The sequence below is a fragment of the Vicugna pacos genome, chromosome 20 (assembly GCF_048564905.1).
Source record: "Vicugna pacos chromosome 20, VicPac4, whole genome shotgun sequence".
NCBI classification, from domain to species: domain Eukaryota; kingdom Metazoa; phylum Chordata; class Mammalia; order Artiodactyla; family Camelidae; genus Vicugna; species Vicugna pacos.
Window position 1 is genome coordinate 42092067 of NC_133006.1, and position 21656 is coordinate 42113722.

Consider the following 21656-nt stretch of genomic DNA (forward strand, 5'->3'; position numbering starts at 1 on the left):
TACCAACCAACCATTGGCCACGCTGGTGAAGAGCAGAAAGCTGGGTCATTGGCCCTGCCCTCCGACATCTGGGGAGTCGTGTGCTGCGTGGCGGGGCAGGCGTGGACGTGATGAGGGCTGTTCCGTGTGGCCATGCTCCTCTGAGCTTTCACATCTGAGCCTGTGCGGCCTCTCTTTGCTTGGATGCATAATCTGATCGCACCAACGTGGTTGGTCAGTAAGTGTGGTTTGATCCCCAGAGTGGATGGTACCACGGAAGGTGAGGACTGAGGATGTCGCTTTGGAACTGGCAGCTGGAGACCTGGACGGTGATTCCTAAAGTGTGTTCTCGGCTTGAATGTCGGCCGCTCTCTCTCCTCAGCAGACCTGAAATGCAAGGATCCTACTGACTTGAGGCTATTCTGACGTCTTAGGTCATTTCTGTCCTTGGATTTTTCTTCTCTTAGTAAATACTGGGAGACTGAAAGTGGAGTTCTTTTAAATCCTCAAGTGCCTACAGCTGAATTCATCAGTCAGTTTTGAAACAGAAGAGATTCCTGGGCAGAAATATTAGTGGGCATTTAAATCCCTGTTCCTCATTTTGAGTAATTTTAATGTTAGTTTTTCTAAAAAAAAAAAATAGGGTGATAGAAAGAACGTATTCCCTGGGAAGGGCAGTGACGTGACGGCCTACACGGGATAGCTGGGTTTTATGGCTGCTGTTTGCCCCAGTCTTTATCAGCGTGTGACTGTGTGGACCACGGTGAGCGCCGTGTAAGTCTGGCTTCTGCACATTTACTGACTGATCTCCCTGTGACTAACAGACTCCGTTGTAGAAACCTAAGGGGGACACAGGTAGAGTGGCTGACCTAGACAGGAAGGGTCTTTTCCAGGTTCTTCACGTGACAGATATCGGAGCCCCTGCTGCGCGCCAGGCCCCGTCCTGGCTCCGAGGAAGCGCTGTGAGCAAAGCTGGGGACGCCTGGCCTCCAGAGCTTGGATCCGGCGGGGCGCAGTCAGGGGTCCTGACCCACCGGGGGCTCCATCTGGAGACAGATCCTGCCTGCAGCCGAGGGTGGGGACGCACCCAGGGGGACGGGAACCTGGCTTCAGTTCCAACTTAGTTCCCTCCTTAGCTGTGTGATCTTGGACAAGGCACTCAATCACTCTGAGCTTCAGGGTCCCCTTGTGTAAAACGAGCATTGAAGACTACCTACATCATCGAATTGTACAGATTAAGTGAGTTTAAGGCATGAAAAGTGCCCACCAACGTGTTGAGCCCTGGAGACCTCAGCTGGGAGTTAGCGTGGTTCTTCTGCGTTTGAAATCGACCGTCTGTGTCTGTGTGTCTGGCAGACGCTGGCACATGGTTTGCAGGAAATATTTAAGTTTGCACCTTTTTAATTTTCTTTTTCTCTAAATGGAGGTGGTTTTAACCATTCTGTTAAGTGGGTCTTAAATTAAGAGGACAAGGAAGTTTTCCACAAGGAGGGGAAGACTTGGAGCTGCTGTGACATTAGCAGCCCTTCCCGGTCACGCCCTCCAGCGCTATTTGTGTCTCTGTGACTGGCAATTTCAGGCCCTCCTGCTATAATAAGGAATTCCACCGTCACGTGTCAGAGGTCTATTTTCTAGTGTTCCGGGGGGCCGCGGCCTTGGCCAGGGCTGTAATAAGCAGGTGGCAAGTCCCCGTTAGGGCCGGCCTGGGAGCGGCAGGAAGCGGGGAGTTGCCGGGCAGGGGAGAGGCCGGCAGGTGCCAGGAGGCGTGGCCAGCGGGCACGCCCCACTCGACAGGCGGGGAGGGGTGAGAGGGGCCTGGCCGCGCCAAGGGCTATAGGAGGGCATCTGGTGGCCCCAGGTGGCCGGGCCAGGGCCAGGCTGGAGAAGCCGGTGCCCAGAGGAGGCCGGTGGTGTTACTGTCCATCCTGTGGGACCTCCTTCCTTGGGTGGTTTCTCTGGTGGCTCCAAAGCTCCGCGGCTGATGACAAAGGAGGCTGGGGTCGGGGAGCAGGCTCGGCGTGGGAGGTCGTGAGGCTGGAAGGGTGGCCACAGGGATGTGTGCTCTTGCCTTGGGGCTGTGCAGGGGCCCGCAGGGCTGAGCCGCTCAGCAGTGCCCAGGGAGGGGCAGATCACAGGATGGACTGATGCAATTCTCGTTCCCCAGCTGTTCCAGAAGCGGGTTTAGTTCTGGTGCCAGGGTATAGTCTGGGGAGATGTTGTCCTTTCCGGAGCCTGTCTCCCTCCTCTGGCGAGTTGGGCCGCCTGTCCCGTGTGGGGTGGTGACCCGGGCAGTGCCCAGGGAGCCTGCGGGGGCCGCTCTTCTGTGAAGCAGCGTGGAGAGTCACAGAGCTTTAAGTCCTGCTGCGCTGTTTCTCCCCATGCAGACCCTGCTTCTTTCCTGGGAACCTGGTGTATGAGTCAGTAACAGGGGCGGTGGGCCTGGGCCTCGCAGCCGGAAGGGGTCACGGGGGCAGGAAGACGGGACCCCTACCCAGAGGAGAGCCTTTTCTTCCCAAGCAGCCTCGTCAGCACCCCCCAGAGAGCGGAGGCTACTGAAACAGGAGAACCCTGCCGCAGGGGCTTGTGCGCCCAGTCCTCAGCTCTGACCTAGCTTTGCCTGAAACACAGCATCGTTCAGGTCCCTGGGGGAGACTTCATTCACTGGAGTGAGCTAGTCTCCCAGGGGCAGGACCCACCCGGAGCCTCCCAGACAGCCTGAGGTCTGCAAGGACAGCAGCCTTGTGTGGCGGTCAGACGTGCGTCCCCCGAAGAGTCGGGGAGGAGTCACCCCTGCCGCCAGCCCACAGCCAGGGCTCCTTCCCCGCCGCAGGCGCCTTCCTGGTCCTCTGCGCGCAGGCGTCAGCAGGCACTTACTTTCCTCCCTCGCTGGCCGGCTCCATCCTGAAAACCCCGCAGACTCGCTTCAGAGAAGCTTCGGACCCTTCTCGATCCCGTGAAAATGCACGCCCCCTACCTTCAGCAAGCAAACTCATTTTTTTTTTTAATATAAGGGAGACTAAAGGTTGTGCTTCGTTCACTTACGCACTAGAGGAGTCTGGGTGGTGGCTTGTTAAGACTGGTTCCCAGAGTGATTTTCTTTCTTTAAAAACGGTAATTCCCAAATGCCGTGGACAGTTAGGCAAGTGTGCTGGGGGACTGGGAGGGGAGACTGTTCAGACCTGGTGCTCCGACTGGTTTCCCTGGGCGGCAAGGACCTTAGTCGCCGAGCAGGGATGCGTTCCGCCCGCCCACGCCGGCTCAGGGCCGGTCCCTCCCCGCGGCGGCAGGCGGCCTCTCGCCCGCACCCAGAGCGGGGCCGCCCCACACCTGCGCGCTCGCCCGCCGGGCCCTGGTGCCGAGCGTGCACGGTAGGTGGACCCTGTTTTATACGAACAGGGTATCTGTATAAGCACGGAGTCTCCCAGACATTATTTGCGTTGAATCCCAGTAAAATGTCGGTTTTTAGAACCCATTAGGCCGAACGTGGGTGACAGAGGCTCAAGGGGCGTCCCTATGCTGAGGTCTCGGTGGGCGAGGTGGGTGTTTTCCAGAAGAACTCGGTTCCTCCGTAGCAGGAAGCCACGCGACTTCCAGACTCCCCCAGAGGTGCCCTGTCACCAGCCCACGGGGTGTGCAGAGGTCACCACGGAGCGGGATTCGGAGCAGCTCCCCGGGCTCTTCCTGGGCTCCACGCCCTTGGATCCTCCATCCGGGCGGCGGGGCTGATGTCCGCCGCCTTGGCTGCGGTGCCCCCACTTGAAGTGGGAGAGCGTTTGAAATCTGGTTCATCTGCATATGAAGTCCTCGGGGGCTGGTGTCTGGGATTCTGGCATTTCCTAGCCAGATGGGGCCTTGGAGAGGGGTCTGGCCCTCAGATTCCCAAGGGGCAGGTAGTCAATGGGATGGAGCATCCTCTCCCTAACCTTTTTGCTCCCAAAACAAATATAAAAGCCACCGTGGTGTTTTCTTCTTATTGTGGAATTCATGAAACCCTTTCTGGACTCTGAAGTTTAGTTCGCACGTCTCACCCCCAGGACTCCAGCTTTCTTGCCGCTGACTCCCCTCTGCTGGAGGATGCCAGGCACCTGTCCCCACCTGTTCCCAGTGCAGTTTGGCTGTCTCACCTGGGAGCCCGTCTACAGGGCTGGCAAAGATGGTCGAATGATGCCTGCTGCCCTCCCTGGGTTTGACTTAGATGGCCCCCGGAGCTCACAGCCCACTGGGAGGCCGGGGAAGCAGGTGCAGGCTGGCCTGGGAGGAGAAGCAGGGCCAGGTGTTGGTCCTGTGGGCGGTGCTGTAGGGGGGCCAGGCATCCGCCAGGTGAGCGTCTTCTGAGACAGAGCTTCCCCAGGCTCCCCACGTGACCCGGTGTGAGTGCAAGTCCAAAATCTGTATCGGGGCTCAATCAGACACACAGAGCAGGAGGGGTGTGTAGGGCACGGTTTCCTGCAGGGAACTGGCTTACGCAGCGGTGGGGCAGGCCAGGCAGGGCTGAAATCCGTGGGCAGGGTCGGCAGGAAGCGCAGGCTGGAGCTCTCTTTAGCAGGGCGTTTTCTTCCTCCTCCAGAAGCCTCAGCTCCGTCCCTTAAGGCCTGGCACCTGATTGGGTCAGGCCCACCTAGACTATCTCGGACAATCTCCTTTACTCAAAGTCGCCTGATTACACAGAGTGACACCTAGATTGCTGTTGGCTGTGGCCCAGCCCGGGCGACACGAGCTGACCCTCACCCCTCCTCTATCTCCTGAGGTCACCGATCTGGGCGGCACAGCTCTCTTTTCCTCCAGGAAAATTGTAAGACCCTGAAGGCCTCTGAGGAGCAGTCTCCCTAGAGCTACAGCCCCTACAACTCCTGTCACCTAGGTGCTCAGGCTGTCGTGGTTGGGGTTTCCTGTCGTCTTTGGGGCCAAATGCCTCAGTTAAGTCTTAATTACATGCTGTTTCATTCTCATAACCATCAGAAATCGCTCTGCTTGACAACACATCAGGCTGGTAAAAACAGCTCTAATGCCTTTTCCATTGGGCATTAGGGGAAACGTGATTCTAGCAATGGGACTTTGGGGTGCGATAGGAATCTGGGGTGCAGTGGGGATCTGGGGTGCAGTGGGGATCTGGGGTGCGATGGGATCTGAGGTGCAGTGGGGATCTGGGGTGCGGTGGGGATCTGGGGTGCAGTGGGGATCTGGGGTGCAGTGGGGATCTAGGGTGCGATGGGGATCTGGGGTGCAGTGGGGATCTGGGGTGCGATGGGGATCTGGGGTGCAGTAGGGATCTGCGGTGCAGTGGGGATCTGGGGTGCGGTGGGGATCTGGGGTGCAGTTTTCTTGGGTTCAGTTAGTCCTGTTTTCTTAATGATGGATCTGAGAGAATCTCCACAGAATAAAATACAAGGAGAAGAAGGAGGGTTGACAGGGGGGTGGAGGATGGGAAGGGATAGACTGGGATTTCAAAATTGTAGAATAGATAAACAAGATTACACTGTATAGCACAGGGAAATATACACAAAATGTTATGATAACTCACAGAGAAAAAAATGTGACAATGAGTGTGTATATGTCCATGAATGACTGGAAAATTGTGCTGAACACTGAAATTTGACACAACATTGTAAAATGATTATAAATCAATAAAAAATGTTAAAAAAAAGAATGAATAATAGAAGGAGGGTTGACTATCATGGTAGGTTATTTCTTTTTCAGTCTTTTAAAAAACAAACGTCAGTCCTACCGTGAAACTCACCAGATCGGGTCAGTCAAAAGGAGGCCAGATGAGACCAGAGTGAGTTGGCAACAATTACATGACTGCATTTGGCAGTGATGCGTAATGTGCACGTGTAAGCGAACACACAGCACTTGCCTCGTTCAGGCACGCTCTGCTTACGTAATTCTCTCAGCAGCCCACTTCACAGATGAAGACACTGAGGCACAGAACTCTTAGGGGACCAAACCAGGTCACAAGCTTGTACGTCTGGGGACAGGGTCGGAACCCGGGCCGTCTGGCCCCAGAATCTAGGCTCTTACCCACAGCCGTGAAAGCGCTGTATGCAAGACTCTTGAGACATTTTTACATTCGAATCTATAAGGCATCACCTAAGATGATAGTTTTTTTTAATAACCCTTAATTGTTTTACATAACAAAGCACATAATTGAGGATAGCTTGACGTTGGCCCCACTGGCCAAGGAAGTGGCTCTCAGAAGTGTGGTGACACAACTCACCGCCAGGCGTCCCACGATGCTGCTGTCCAGCCGCTGTGGCATCTGCCCGTGGAGCCCAGGCGGTGGCACTGGGGACACCATCCTCTGCTGGTGGCAGGTCTCCCCACCTTCCGGGCCAAGGCTGGGGGCCCCGCTGCACCCAGTGCTCCTGTCTGCAGAGCGGGGTCAGGCCCTCGTCTACCTGCAGCCCCACCCCCGCTGATGCCAGCCCTCTGGAGTATTCCTTCCTCTCCTCCCTTCAGAAAAGCTGCTTTCTCATCATCCGAGAGGAGCATGTGATTAATGGCAAACCCAAAGTGCCTGTGGTTCTTGGATAATTGCTTTTTCAAAAAAAAAAACATCTTTACAGCCACCTTCAGAACATAGTTGACTTCAGGCAGTTCAGAAGGAATTTCTGGGTGAGTCAAGGCGAAAAGGTCGTTGTCTGCAAGTGTCACACCTGTGTCCTTACGGCGACGCGCCGTGTTTCTCACCGCACGGCAGGAATGCTGAAACGCTGGGTACCTGCTGTAATGCCCCGCATCTTCCTCCTGATGCGATCAGTGAAGTCTGCTAGGGCTCCTAGCAAAAACGGAAGGCCTGGAGAGGAGGGGCCGCAATTTTGCTTATTCAGCTCTCGTAGGTGTGTGTCTGGGAGGCAAAAACATTTCTCCCGCTGTGGATGATGCACAGGGTTTGGGGGAAGTGTGGTCAGTGAGCAGTGAGCAGTGCTTCCCACTGAGTCATCAGGGACCCATTAAAATGCAGAAGCTGAGCAGATAGGGCTGGGCGGGGCCGGAGGCTCTGTGTCTCTAACGAGCTCCCGGGAGAGGCTGACGCTTCAGGTCCAAGGAGCCAGGACTTCGAGGGTGGCCCAGACCGCATATGGGAGAGGAAGGAGAGGACCCTTTAGGAGGGAAACCGAGACAGTTCACTCATCGCCAAGTCGGCCGTAACCCTGGTACCCGCCGGTCACTGCGAGGGGCGAGGGAGAGGTCAGTCTGGGCTCATCGGCCCATGGGGGGACAACGGTCCTTTGTCATCCATAAGCCTAGGCGCAGATTTGGGAAGTTGCCTGGGGTCCTCGGGGTGACAGCGCACAGTGTCAAGTGACAAGTGGGGTTAGACGTCCCAAAGGGCGTCTGCGGGAAAAGGTGTCACCACAGGTATGTTCATAGTTCCTGCATCACAGAAACCAGCGAGCCCAGGCCGCGAGGCCGCGTGCTGCAGGGCGTCCCCTCTCTGACTTTGGTTACAGGTCACCGGGGCGGCCAGGCACTACGCTTGCTCATCGATCCCGGCCTGGCTCAGGCCAGGCTCTGGTTTCTGAAGCGCAGGTTTGTGTTTGATAAGTGAAAACTAGAACTTTTTACAAAAAGACCCTGGTATCTTTGTTACTAAGAGCAGAAATGCCAGATGTGGGTGACTGCCCGAAGGGAAGGGAGGGGACCTGGCCTGTGCACTGAAAGGACCAGCTTCACAGGAAGTGGCCAGGCGAGCGCTGCTCAACCCTGTTTTCTTAATTAAATGGCAAAAGGTCTTTATCAGCGAGGCCAGCTTCTCTCTCACTCACCCACGGCCCATGATGCCCAGCTTGTGGCAGAGCAGAGATGCAAAACTAATGACTTTATTCTTTCTTCCCCTGCAGACAGGCTGGGGTAGATCCTGGCCACCACAGTGCCCTGTCCTTCCTTGTTCAGGTTCCCCCCTCAGGGCCACGTGTCACGTGCCTGTTCTCCCCCTAACCCACCTCCCTCCTTACTGCCTCTCGGCCTCCGACCTCGCCCCGGCCTCTGCACGCCGGCAGATGGGCTGTGGCAGCTCATCGACAACTGTCTCTGGATACAGAGCAGAAGACGCGTTCTCTCCTGAGGGCCTGTCTTCTTTCTGTAGAAATCATTTTAACTATACTTTAAAAAAAAAGAAGAAGAAAAGAAGGCAAGCTTCAGGAATAATGCGTAGCAGCATAGAACAGCAAACAAATCACCTGCTCTACAGGGAAGCCCGTGTAAAACCCGCTGCGTTTCCCAGTGCTGCGGGCCGTTGCGAGAGGGCTTGTGCCACAGGTCTGCGCTGGCTGTCCCTCGGCTGCTACGGTGTGAGGCTGGTGACCGCCTTTTTTTTTACTGAAGTTCGGTTAAAAGCATAGGTTCTTGACCACAGGAGGGACTGTGGTGTCCTCCATTCAGCAGACACTAACTGAGGCACGCGCTGGTTCCAGGGGAGCTGTCCCCTGACAGGGACGGAGAAAGGGGGGCAGGGCGTTCTGAGGGAGGGGCGGCTCCGGGGCAGCTCTGCCCACGCGGTCGAGTCTGCTTTAGGCTTGGGTTTCTTCTCATTCAGAAGGTAGTCTGGGCGCCGCTGGTCTGTCTGTCTCTCGTGTGAGTGGGTTGCCTGGAACCCAGAGTTCCCGGAGCACTGGGACCGAGAGGGTGGTGAGGTGGGTGGGAGTCAGCGGACGACACTGCTGTGCCCTGTGCAGCGGTTGGGAGGGCCCTGGTCCAGCAGCAGAGACAGAAGGGACAGCGGCAGAGGGCCCGAGAGGGGGCCGTGCTGGCCCAGCTCAGGGCCGCCCCGAGAGCGGAGGGCGTGGGAGCCGCGGAGGGCGTGGGAGCCGCGGGGGAGGCGCACACTCTCCCTCCAGGCGGAGCCGCATCTCCTGGTTTCTGGGCTGGGTCGCTCTGAACGACAGCTTTCTTCTGCTATGACTTGCTCAGTGACCTTGAGCAACCACCTCCCTCCCTCCGTAGTCTGAGCCTGGGCTTGTCCGGCTGTGAAAACGAGCACCCATCCTTGAGCTGCACGCAGGGCCCTCCTGCGACCAGCACGCGAAAGTGATCTTGCGCTTCTTGGCCGGTGGGGATGCATGCTGGCCCGAAACCCCCGTCCCCTACTCCCGGCTCCCCAGCCACGGGGCAGGGCACTCACGTCTCCCTTGTCCCTTCTGTGTTCCAGGAATAGAGCTGTGTCCCCCTGGAAAACGGTTCATGATCACGATGGTGGCAAGCTTCGTGGCCATGGCGGGGCAGTTCCTCATGCCGGGGCTGGCCGCCCTGTGCCGGGACTGGCAGGTCCTGCAGGCCCTCATCGTCTGCCCCTTCCTGCTCATGCTGCTCTACTGGTCGTGAGTATCCTGCCCGCCGCTGGCTGGGCGCACCTGCACCGCCCCCTGGGGGCCGCGTCCTGGGCACAGACGGGGATCCAGGCCTTGGGTCCCACGGGCCCCAGACTTCCCACCAGTTTCAGCTTGTGATTTTTGTATGGTGGAATTTTCCTTTCTTCTTCTCAAAGTTCATCTGCTAAACATTGTATCTTGGGAAACATTGTAACATACACAAAAGTAGACGGAGGGGTGACCTGAGTCCCAGCTGCCCTTGCCCGGCTCTGGTGACCTGCCCCCTGCTGGACACCTGCCTGCTGGGTGTGCCGACCTGATTTTTATGAATGGGTTTGTGAAGGGCGGGGTCTCGTGGTGGGATGGGGAAATACACTTGGAGATGTCCAGGAGTGATTTAGCAGAACCCCCTCACCTCCAGACTCCAGCCCAGCGTCTGTTTCTGGAGATAAAGTTTTATTGGAACCCAGCTGTCTTCACATGTTGTCACATGTGACATCCGTGACCACTTTCACGCCCCAGCGTCGGGGCTGAGCGCATGCGTCCCAGGCAGTGTGGCCCCGCCAAGCCGGAAACACTGACTCTGATCCTTTGAAGAAGTTTGCCCACCCCTGCTCTAGGCGAGTCAAGCAGGACTTCTAGAACTGGGTGTAACTTTCAGTTTGGGGCTTGCTGACTTTAGGGAAAAACAAAACAAAAAAACTGAACACACTCCTCTTAAACTCCCCAGGGGATTAATGTTTAGCCAAGGTTAAAACCACTGCTCTTGGATAGAGAGATGTTTATCCAAAAACTAAGTGTTGCACCCTTTCTGTAAATACCTCTTTCTTTCTTCCCGGTCCCTCCCACCCGCTCCCAGGGCCGGCCCTCACCTCGCCTGCAGGTGCGAGGTTTACCCCGACTGCACTGCGTTTCTGTGATTTAGTCGCCCATAAAAGCCGACTGCCTGGTGAGCACAGCTGTGTCTTAGCTTTAAGTGCTCCCTGCGGCCGAGACGGCTGTTAACTGGGCTTCCTTATCTAAGATGCCGGGGAGGGGAGACAGCGGCTACCTTCTGACCTAACAGACTGAGCCAACCCCCGCCCTGGCAGTAGGCCCCCCAGCAGGGGACCCTGTGAGCCCAAGTGCAGGTGCGTTTTCCTCCGGAGCCCAGTTCTGGCTCGCGTGTCCTCAGTGCCGCGGCAGCAGTGGGGTAGCGGCAGGAACAGACGAGAAAAAGGCCACCTGCCGGGAGGCCACTGGGCAGCCGCTGCCAACACCGTGCTCCCCTCGCCCGCGCCTCGCCAACCTCCCCGGCCGAGGTCGGACATCACGCCCCTCTTGCAGGAGCCCTGGGCGTTTCGGGACACCCTGCTCCCTCCAGCCCCCAGAGCAGGTGGAGCGGGCAGCCCTTGCTGCTCTCCCCCTGCTGTGTCCAGAGCTGGGCTCGGGGACGTTTCCTGGTTTAACACATTTACAGTGTTTACGGCCAGACACAGTCGCAAGCACTATGCAGAGTCCATCATTCTGGCTGGACACCTCCTCGCCCCATTGGACAGACGACGAAACCGAGAACGGCCAGCTGGTCCCTGAGCCCGGGCCCTGCTGGCCTCCCTGCGCCTCCATCCCTCGTCCCTGAGACCAAAAGGAGCCGCTGCCTTGGCGCCTCCGCTCTGCAGTCAGGAACCCCCACCGTGTCCTCTCACATCCTGGCCTCCACAGCGCCCAAGGGCAGTGGTGCTGTCTGCCGTCCCCCGGGGGCTGGGGGCACAGACTCTTGGAGACTCACAGGCGCCGTCTCCATCAGTGCCAGGCTTTGAGTCTCAGCCCAGCCCCTGCTCCCACCTGTCCCAGGTAGGAGGACACCTGGCAGGGAGAAATGGCAGAGGAGGGTTTCCTGGAGCAGGTCTGGGGGCCGGGACCTTGTGGGAAAGAGATGGAAGGTTTGTTTATCTTATTTTTTTAATTTGAAATTTTAAAAACAGATCAAGGTTTAATGGCAGGTAAAAATGTTCATTTATTTAAATACATTATCAAACCTAAAAGAAGTTCTTTGAAACACACAAATGTAAAAATAAAACTTGACGGTGAGAAGGGCTCCCGGAGTCCAGGGATGAGGAAAACGTGCGCGGACAGACCGAGGGACGCGCCCCAAGGGCCTGGCCGCCGCAGCGTCCACGGTGGGCACCGCCATCGCTACCGTGTGCTTTGCTGACGCCGCAGCTGAAGGTGCTGGGCGCGCGCCCGGCCTGCCGAGGGTGCGCGGAGACGCCGGCGGCTGCGATCGCCGCTTGTGCTCTGACGGCGTCACTCCCTACCCCTCCGGAAGCCGGGCCGCGACATGGCCGGGCGGCTGAGGCGGCGGGCAGGGAGACGCGCCCCCTTCCCTGCAGCCATGCGCAGCTTCGTGGAGGCGTTGGCTTTTAAAGGCCGCGGAGTGCCTCCCTCTCCGTCATCTCCCTAGTGACCGCCCTCCTCCCCTCTGCTGCCAGGGAGCCCCTCGCTCCTGCGGGCTCTGCTGTGTGACCGGCTGAACTGGGCTGCTGCGGAGGCAGTGGCTGCAGCTGGCGGGGTGACCAGCTGCTGCTGACAGAATACTGACAGCCACTCTCTCCTCTGAGAGCGAAAGTGTATGGCGTGGGCCCCAGGTGCCAGCAGCAGGCCTGTGCTGGGGAGTTCCTCTGAGGAGCAGGTGCATTCACAGGGGCCATGAGCCAAACCACATGACACAGGGTCCCCGGGATGCAGGGTCGGGTCAGGAGCACAGAGACAAAGGGTGGAGGTGGGGGTCTTCTGGTGCAGATGGAGGCGGGGCCGGCGGGGACGTCCAGAGACCATGCTGACCTCCAGTGCAGGAAGGACCCAGAACAGCCTTCCAGGAGCGACACAGAGGCCACTGCAGGGCGTCTGACCCAGAAAGGGGCCCAGGGGCCTGTGTTGCACTCCTGAGATCTCAGTCCCCTTCTGGGCTTTGAACTGAGCCCCCGAGGTGAAGCCCGGACTCAGAGCGTCAGTGATAACAGGGCTGGAAGATCTCTGCCTGGCTCAGGGTCTCAACTCCAAAGCTGGCTGGCTGCCCCGGGCCGTGGGCGGAAAGGATTCACCCTTAAGACAGTGGCGCCTTGCAGTCTTCCCCCCATGTAGCTACATGTTCTGTTCCAAACTCCAACCATTCTCCAAGGCTGAGAAGTTGACGAAAGAACCAGGGAAGCTCGCTGGACCCTCAGGATCAGAAATGAAACCTCTGTGGAGAATCGCCGGAGCCAAGACTCATGTGGAAGAAAATCCTCACCAAGGATGAGCTTGCGGGTAGAACTCAGAGCCCACGGGACCTGTCACCAAAGCTGAAGTCTGTAAATCAGGGGTCTGCATCTCAGGACTGTGCAAAACAGAGCTGCCTGAAAGAGAAATGAATTAACTAGTTTATTAAGTGGTCACACTTCCTCGCACCAAACGCTCCCCTCGCCCCAGGCACTCTACGTGGCCGTGCGGGCCTGCGACCTGGGCTGCTCACTGAGACACACTTGCCGGGGGTGAGGGGGCCACAGACCATCAACCCATCAACAGGCAAACAACGCGCGTTCAAGTAACCAGCAGCAGGAAGAGACGGGGTAGAACCCGGGGTGTCGAGGAGCAGTCGGGGCAGGAGCAGCCTCTCTGAGGACGTGGCCTTCGGGCTGAGGCTCAGTCATCAGAAAGAGGAAATCATACCAGGTTCTGGGCGGAAACGTCTTCCAGGCAGAACGGGGACAGCCAGGGCAAAGGCTGGTTCACTGGGCTTTTTGTAGATGAGGAAGGTGGTCAGCGTGGCTGGAGCCCAGGGGCCAGAAGCCGAGCTCAGGCACGCGGGGGGTCAGACGTGTGGGGTCTTGGGCGTGCAGATCTTCCTCCGAGACCCAAACACAGGCTGGCGGCCGGGCGGGGGCCATGCCTCGGTGGGTGCTCTGGGAGCATCGCCCGTCTGCTGCGCAGGGAGCGCGGTCTTGGGGCCGCGCTGGGCAGGGGAGACGGCGGTGCCTGCGCTTGGGGGTCTGATTCTGGGTCTGCTCTGGAAGTGGCCCCAGGCAGTCTGGCTGGTGGGTCTGCTGTGGCCCTTGAGGGTGAGATGCCCAAGGCCTGGATCTGGACCATCTCCTGGGAGGGGAGACCGGGGCCCAAGATGTGTGGAGCCAGCTGGGGGCAGAGCAGAAAGTCCCCAGAGAAGAGTCTGGGGTGACAGAAATGGAGGGGCTCTGAGGGGAGTCTGGGAAAAGAGAGGGTGTTGATCTTAAGGGCAAAAAGGAGCCGCTGTGCAGAGCTTAGCGACGTGGCCGGAAGGCAGCCGTGTTAAGTTGTGGGGTGTGTTTGATGCAGGGACGGCGAGGCCAGCCAACTGAGACGGGGACACTGGGAAGACAGCTTGTTGCTCTCAGTCCCCAAGAGGGGGGCTCGCCATGCCCGGGGTGGGGGGTGGAGGCGGAGGGAGGGAGGGAGGGTGGACAAGAGCCCTCACTGTGGTCTCTGAGGACGAGAAGGCGAGGCGGGCGAGCAGGCTTAGGATGGGCTGGTGTGGACCATTTCAGTGGGCTCTGGGGCACGGGGCCGTCCTGGCTGTGTGGGACCCAGCCCTGGGGGATGCGGGCGGGCGGGCAGTGGCCAGTGTATGCGACCCGCAGAGGGGGCTCTGGAAAGGTTGGTGTGCGTCTGGTCCCCAGGTGGGTTGTCTGCTCTCTCTAGGAACTCCCTGACCCTGGGAGGAGCAGCTCTCCCTCCCAGAAACATCGGGACATACAGTAAACAAAAAGGCACGGTTAATGCACAGCCCTAGGGTAGCGACAGGGTTACAGAAGTAAAATTCCAGTTAGAAGAAGAACCCTCACAGAGCCGCTGTTCCTTCTGCCCACTTATCTCCTCACATCGTTTCTCAACGTCCCCTTTTATTTTCAGCAGTTGCGAACATGCCAAATTAATTCCCGTTAGAATGGTCCGTTTTGAAAGCCCTGCGTTCCTTCTTCCTGCAGCCTGACGCTTGCATAGATAAGTTCGTAAAAGGAGCAGGAGGAGAAGAGTCAAAGCGGGGGAGAAAGTGGAGGAAGGTGACCTGGCTGAATTCCAGGTGTTCACCTGTTTCTAAAGTGAGCTGAGCAGCGTTTTAAATTTATCCCACTGGTACACGTTTGGAGTTGCTCAGCCTTTAAAAGGCGTTTTAGGTATTGACTCCTTCATCCCGACAAAACCTAAAGCAGCTTTAGAATATTTGCTCAATGCACTGCGTGACCAGCATCTTTTATAACTTCCAGGAGGAGGCAGCAGTTACCACTGGCCCCTTGAAATGAATTACAGAGAGAGTGTTGGGGTGAGGGAGGCCTTGGTGTCACCCCATTGTACAGATGTACAGATGGGGACACTGAGGCCCCGCGGGTTAGGAGACTTGCCCAAGGTCACACAACAGGTCTGCAAACCCAGGCTTCCTGATATATTCCCTCCAGAATTTTGCTGTAATGGAAGAATTCTGGAGCTTACATGTGTATCATTTTGAAAAACAGCAGAGACACACTGTTCCAAGTTTATGTGACAGATGAGTTAGTGGGATGGCAATTTAATTACAAAAGAATTCCTTGTTCTACAGAGAGATTTGCTAAAAGAGTTCATCTGCCTAAGAAACACCCTGGGGTCCAGACATCCTGAGAGCCAGCTTTCCTTTGATCCCATGATACTCAGCCCTTCTCCCTAATTTACTAAATTTAAATCATCAGCTTGACTTTTTATAAGAAGCGCTAATTCACATCCATTTGCTGTACCCCGAAATGAACCTGCTTACCTTACGTTTTGACACCAAACAGAACTACAGTTAAAAAAAAAATTAAAGCGAAAGCTCAGCTACTGGAACCAGGTGTATCTGCTTGTGAGAGCTTCGAATCAGAATCAAGATATTCCTCCAGCTGGTAGGTAACTCAATTCTAGTCTTTGAGTTTTTTTACTTTGAGAATTTTTTCAGAACGTCATGCCTGTGACACTTGGTAACTCCCCAAAGCCTCAACAGCTGGAGTCGCCTCTTTAAATCAAAGCACCGCTGGAACAGGCGCCCTTCCCTCACCCGCGTTTGGGAAGCCGCAGCTCTGCAGAGCTTCTCTGAGCTCTGCCCCTCTGGCCGCGCTTTATAACCTGTTTGCTGGAACCCCCCACCCCCACCCTCCGTAAGGCGTCTATTGATGTACGCGTCCCAGCCGGCAGGCTGATGGAGTTCAGCCCGCGTTTATCCCTGGAGGGCTGTGATGCTCCATCACAAGTGTCAGCAGGTGTGTCACCTGCAACTGAGTCCGTCAGGAAAACAGAACGGCTCAAGGATAAAGTTAACTTCACTCAGCGTCAGCGGTTCGTCTTCCCTCCTGTCCAGAGTCTCTCTGTGAGTAAATGTTCTGGTTCAGTGACTTGAAGAGACGGCCGTGCTCTGAGTGTAGAGGTTGCCAAGAGTGGGTGCTAAGTGGACGTGCAGGAAGGCAGCCTGGAGGGCCTCCTCGTCTGTGGCTGATCCTCCAGTGGGGCAGACGGACGCTCGGTTTTATTTCTAAATGTTAAGGAAAAAATGCCAACTTCATAGTATTACGGGAAGATCATAGTATGGCGTTTTAATTTCCAATTTTTCGAGTGCCCATACAGGTTCGAGGCTACGATGTGAAACAGACCCATGAACGTAAGTCAGACGGGCTTGAGACTTAGCCAAATAACAGAAAAGGCAGGTTCCACGTATGAGTGGATGTCATGACATTTGTCTTTGTCTGGCTTCCTTCACTCAGTATGACCCTCTCTGGGTCCATCCATGTTGCTGCAAATGGCAGTATTTCATTCTTTTTACAGAAATAGACTCACAGACATAGAAAACAAACTTATGGTTGCCAAAGGGGAAAGGTGGGTGGGGGTAAATAAGGAGTTTGGGATCAGCAGATACAAACTGCTATATGTAAAATAGATAAACAACAGCGACCTACTGCACAGCACGGGGAACTATACTCAGTGTCTTGTAATGACCTACAGTGGAAAAGAACACATAAGTACGTAACTGCATCCCTGTGCGGCACACCTGAACCTAACGCAACATTGTAAATCAACTGTCCTTCACTTTTTAAAATTAAATTAAAAATTAAAAAGAAAGAACAGGCAGGGACGAAGACAGAGATGGGAAAGCGAATCAGAAGCAAAGGTCACTATTACGTCATAAAGCACGTGGTCTGAAAGGCACGCGGTGCGCCAGCGACCTCGCGGGGGGCGGGGCGCGGGGTCCCCCAGCTGGAACTGCCTCGGATGCTCAGCTCGAGGAGCAGCCTCTGGTGGGATCAGTCAGAGGACCGGGGGCGCTCTGTTGTGATACAGTAACAGCGCCGACACTGGTACCGTTGGGAAAACAGGTTCCTGTCAGTACATTTTCCATGTCATTCTTTAAGGATCAGTACGCTACAGCAGCTCTTCTGGGCGGGCCTCTTTCTCACATGCATCGGTCCTGCGTTTTAAGTAGTATTGTAAGCGTGGTGTGAGGTGGGGAAGGTGACGTTGTTCTAGGATCCAGAGACCAGGTTGCAGGTGGATCCGGCCATTGGTGCCACCCAGGAGGTGCTGGCAGTGGGAAGGGCTCCCTGGCCGTGCCTTGGGGGGCCGGACTAAGTGCAGATCTGTGACCCCCTCTGACCTGAAGTTCAGATTTGTGCCTTTGCCCTTCTTGGGGAGTGGTTTGAGGGTTTCCAGCGTGTCATCAGGCACACCTGTGCCACAGAAGTGTCATCCTGCAGTAGGGACCATGGTGTGGAGTGACATCTAGTGTCACCTGAGCAAGGTCGGGGCACCCACGCCTTCCTGGTGGGGAGTTTGCCCATGGCCCCCCACCCTGGCCCTGCCAGCCTCTCTGCTCCCAGCTGCCTCTCCCCCCCGTCCCCGTCCCCACCTGGGGCTTCCTAACACAGAGCTCAGTCATCTGAGACCTGGGGGTCCTCTGAAGAAAGCCTGGGTTTCCAGTGCGTGGTCTCTGTGACCTCCACGGCCCTCAGTCGGAGGCCTCTGCACTTAATTTCTGCTTCCTGGCTTTTTGTTGCATACCTGAGGCCACGGGGGAAGTGGCCTGTGGACCCATGCAGAGGTTTTCTGTACTAAGGATGAGCTGGAAAAGGGTTCCTCGGGTTGTCCCGAGGTTGGGACGACCTTGCATTTTGTCCCCAGGGAGGGCAGGAAGTTGGTGTGGCTTTTGTCCAGGGCGCGACGATAGAAGCCACTGTGCACAACACCGAGGGGTGTCGGTCTCCAGGCCACCAGGGGGGCAACTGTGCCAATCTGAAAGGAAGGGGACTTCAGAGAGTGAGACTGGCGTTTTCCACCAAAAGCGGGAGCCGTGGGGTCTCCAGTGGTGGGCAGGTCGCTCACCCAGGGGGCAGGGGGCAGCCTGGTCGGGGGAGGGCAGCGCGGGGGCACCGGGATGGGGGCAAGAGGTCAGGGAGGGTTTCTGTCTTCCCTGGAATACTTTAGTTTTTAAGTAGAGGATGGATTTAAGTGATTTGCTTAATTGAAAATTAACTTCATAGCCAAAGCCTTTCACCCTGTGACTCACGGCTGCTGCTGACCCTACATCCTCCTGCTTCTGGGAAGAGGAGGCAGGCGAGGCGGGCAGAGCGCGGGGCAGGGCCGTGGAGGTGGATCCACGCTGTGTGGATGCTGCCGGTCCAGCCCACATCGTGCTCTGTGGCACCCATACCAGACGCTCCTGTTTCTGCAGGGAGGGGTCCCCATCCCTCAAGAGCCGTGCCTGAGGCTCAGACCCTCACCCCCACCAGGTCCGGCTCTGCCTCCAGGGAGTTCCGATTTCCTTGCAAGTGAGTTAAACAAAGAGGTTTTGGATTTCAGAACCTTGTGGATCCTGAAATTGTAAGCGAGGGATCCTGACCGTCTGACCATCCTGGACATATTTTGGAGGCCTCAGGACCAGCCGTCACGTGCCTTGGAGCAGGAGGTCCATCGGACGTGTGACCGCCGCAGGGAAGAGACAGACTCTGCCCGGCGGGCTCTGCACGTGTCCTCTCTGTGCCCTGCATCCTGCCGTGGGCCTCGGACTCGAGCAGGACGAGCAGAGACTTTGCAGTGTTGCCCGCATCCTTTGTGCAGAAGCCCTAAGACCACTGAGCCACCGGCTTGGAGTGATCACAGCCTAAAAACCTCTGGGTCAGGATGGTTCAGATGCAGCTCTGCCACGTTAATAGCTTGTAATCCAGGCAGTGCGCCTGGACTTGCTTTGCCTCAGTCTTCCCGTCTGGAGAAGAGAGAACATTAGTACCTCCACGTAATGAGCTCGAGAGAGTGAAACCCTTCCAGCTTTGTAAATCGCCCTTCCGCCATCTCCTCCGTGCACCACTCCCTGCTCCCGGAGCCTTGGCCCCTTCCAGCCGCGACTGCAGACTCCCACAGACGCCACCGTGGCTTTCGTGTTCGCTTCCGTTCATGGTTGCCAAGGTCACTTTCGCACGACCTGCACGTGAGTGTGCCCCGCAGACGCGGCCTCCAGCCGCCTTCCCTACTCTTCCTTCTGTTGAAAATGATGGATTTCTCGGAGGCTCAGCTACACTCCTGCCAGCTCCTGGGCCAGCGGCTGGCTATTTCATTTTCGTGGTGTTATTACATTATGTACTTGTCAAGAGAGATTTCATTAAATTCCCATAATGTGGCCACACTGCACATTTTCCAAACTGGGGCAGCCATCTGGGGGCTTTCTCATCGGCTGACAATTCAACGAGCTCTTTGTGACTCTGCAGCAAATTCAAATACGTGGCATCGGGGAGGCCTGAGGAAGCATCCCAGGAGCAGTCTGCCCCAAACCCCAGGCGTCGGCACCGTCTAGGCACAAGCGGTTTGTTCCTTTGCCGCATCCACCGAGGTTAAGAATGTGGGCTTCTGAGCCCCACTGCCGGGGTTCAAGTCCAGCTCAGCGTTTAACCACTCTGAAATCTGGACGATGTCCTTGAACTTTCTTTGCCTGAGTTTTCCCATCTGTGAAATGGGGATAATGTTCCTAACACACAATGAGCTTAAAAGACTGGAATACATGGGAAGGGTGTGGAGGGGGCCTGGTAATTGCAGGCCAGTCGTGGGGGAGGTGGCTGGCAACGGCGTCCCGTCACTGGAGACAGGACATGGGACCAACAGGAGTCCACCTGTCACCTGTGCCCAAATCTGCAGGGAGACCCCTGGTTCTGCACCTGGGTTCATTCTGGTTGGGGGAGGGGCAGCCGCTCTTCTGTGACCTGGGGTCCTCCCCACCTGGGCCCCGCCTCCCATCTCTCCTCCCAGACCCAGGAGTCTGGCATTACAGCCTGCGGCTCCCCAGTCAACATGCTGTGTGTTTCTCGGGTGAGAGCCTCTCCTCTGGGTCCTGTCCCCACACCCCCCCCACAGCACGGGGGGGTCTGACCAGCACCTGCTCGTCTCCCAGGACGCCCGAGCATCCCCCGCCGCTTCGGCTCTGCCCCTACCCCGGCCGCCCCCGTCCTGCCCTTCCTCTTGGAAGGAACCGCCCGCTCTCTTCTTGGGCCCTGTCCCGTCCCATTCTGTACGGGCTTCTGTCCAAGTCACTTGTAAATCCACAGGGAGTGTGTCCGTGTGTGTGTCTGCCTTGTTTACCTGTCTGTTCACAGAGGAGTTCTTCTGCAAGACTCCTCAGTTCCTTGAGGTCAGGGACGTATGTGCCCCTTTGGGATGTATTTGTAGTGACAATGCTCAGTACGTATGAGGGCAAAAAGTTTGGTGACCAAATAAATGTCTGAGTTCTAAAAAAGAAGCTCAGGGGTGCACTGCCACTTTGCCCAGCGGTCAGGGTGACAGACCGTGGCCTCCACGTCATGGGGCATCACGTGGGTCCCCCTGAAATTGGGGCTGCTTCTTGGCTGCCCTGGGTCTCTCCAGCCAGCCTGCCCGGCATTGCTCAGTCGTGATGCCTTGGGTCCCTGCTGCCACCCACAGGGCAGGGGCGTGGGGAGGGCAGGTGCCGCTCAGTGAGAGGGGGGCTGTGCCCAAACCAGGACCTCAAATCTACAGTCAGAGGGGCAGATTAGCCAGCTTCTCAGCTCGCGACAACTTGATCAGATGGATTCGAGAAAGTGAGACACAAAAAATACACTTGATCGGGTAGTTGCATGTGGAATCCTACAGGGACAAAGGGAAGACGCACACACTGGTCGTAGCCTGTGTCACCAAGCCAGTCCCAGGGAGCGCGGGGAAGCCCGGTAATGCGGACTGCGTTTTCTCAAAGTGATCTAATGAAATTAAAAAAACAAGGAAACAAGACAGCAGCCCCTCCACTACCCTCTTCTCAAAACCCGTATGTTTGAAATGTCTATCTGCGTGTCTGTCTATCTTAGGTAAGGAAACACCCAGATAGAAATCAAAATATTTAGAATCAAACTACAGCCAGAACTACTTACCAAAACTTGTGAAATGGAGGTAAAATGATACTTAGATGCAATTATGAAGCCTGAAGTGTATATATTAGAAAAGAAGAATTAAAGTTAACAATCTGCGTGTCCATCTTAAGAAATTAGAAAATGACACTAAATCCAAATAAATCAGAAAGATGGAGACAACACGGGCAAGAGCCATAGGGTGGGCATTTGTGTTCGGTTATTTCATCTTAAAGAAAGACCTGATAAAACATGGTAAGATGTTACTACCTACATAATACTGATGTCTGTTATGTCATATTCTGAGTGTTTGTTTGCTTGAATTATGTTATTCAAAATTAATTTGTAAAAACTAGAGACCAGTAAAAAAAAACATTAACTTTCATTATTTTTTTAAAAAATCAGTGCAGGGTGGGGAGGGTCTAGCTCAGTGGCAGAGCGCGTGCCTACCATGCATGAGGTCCTGGGTTCAGTCCTCAGCACCTCCGTTAATAAATAAATGTAATCTAATTAACCTAAAAAAATCAATGCATACAATTTGAAACCTATGTTTTATCAGCTTTCCAATGGGCTCCTCTATGAAAAGACGTGAGACTTTCTGAGCCTGTCTCAACGCCGGGGCCCACCTCCCCGGGGCAGGCACACAGCCCTCCTGCACCTCCTGTACCTTCGTGCAGGGAAGGTGGCTTTTGGACTGTGAAGGCCCAGGTCTCCCAGCGTAGATGAACAGTCGGCCAGACCGTCCCAATGTGCCGCTGAAGTCAGGTGTCTGCAGAATTCATCGTAAGCATACAGCAACTTGATTTTTGTTCCAACAGGTAAGGGAGTGCCCGCCATTACAGCATCAGGGATGTGACGCTGAAGTGCAAGTTTACCGCTGGTAGCTTTCCTGGCTTCTGGCGCACTTCGGTCAGAGGCTCCACAGCGGGCAGGGCAGGTCTGGACACTGTAACTGAGATGAAATGCAGCGGCCCTGGGGCCC

The 21656-nt window shown here is 56.1% G+C and overlaps 1 protein-coding gene and 1 long non-coding RNA gene across 5 annotated transcripts in view; one reads left to right on the plus strand and one right to left on the minus strand.

Moving 5' to 3' along the window:
* The window catches only part of SLC22A23 (solute carrier family 22 member 23), a 126048-nt gene that overhangs the window by 85379 nt on the left and 19013 nt on the right, over positions 1-21656 (plus strand). For all 4 annotated transcript variants that reach the window (XR_012062505.1, XM_072945765.1, XM_072945766.1 and 1 more), the window contains exon 4: positions 9128-9296. Coding sequence is in view for 3 of the 4 variants with exons in the window: in XM_072945765.1 (XP_072801866.1) it covers positions 9128-9296 (169 nt within the window). In the remaining variant the exon portion in view is untranslated. The remainder of the gene's footprint in view (positions 1-9127; positions 9297-21656) is intronic.
* On the minus strand, positions 11259-19967 carry LOC140687853 (uncharacterized). Its single transcript, XR_012062507.1, has 2 exons — positions 19899-19967; positions 11259-12664 (listed from the first exon to the last, which is right to left on the minus strand). It is a non-coding gene; the product is annotated as an uncharacterized lncRNA (long non-coding RNA).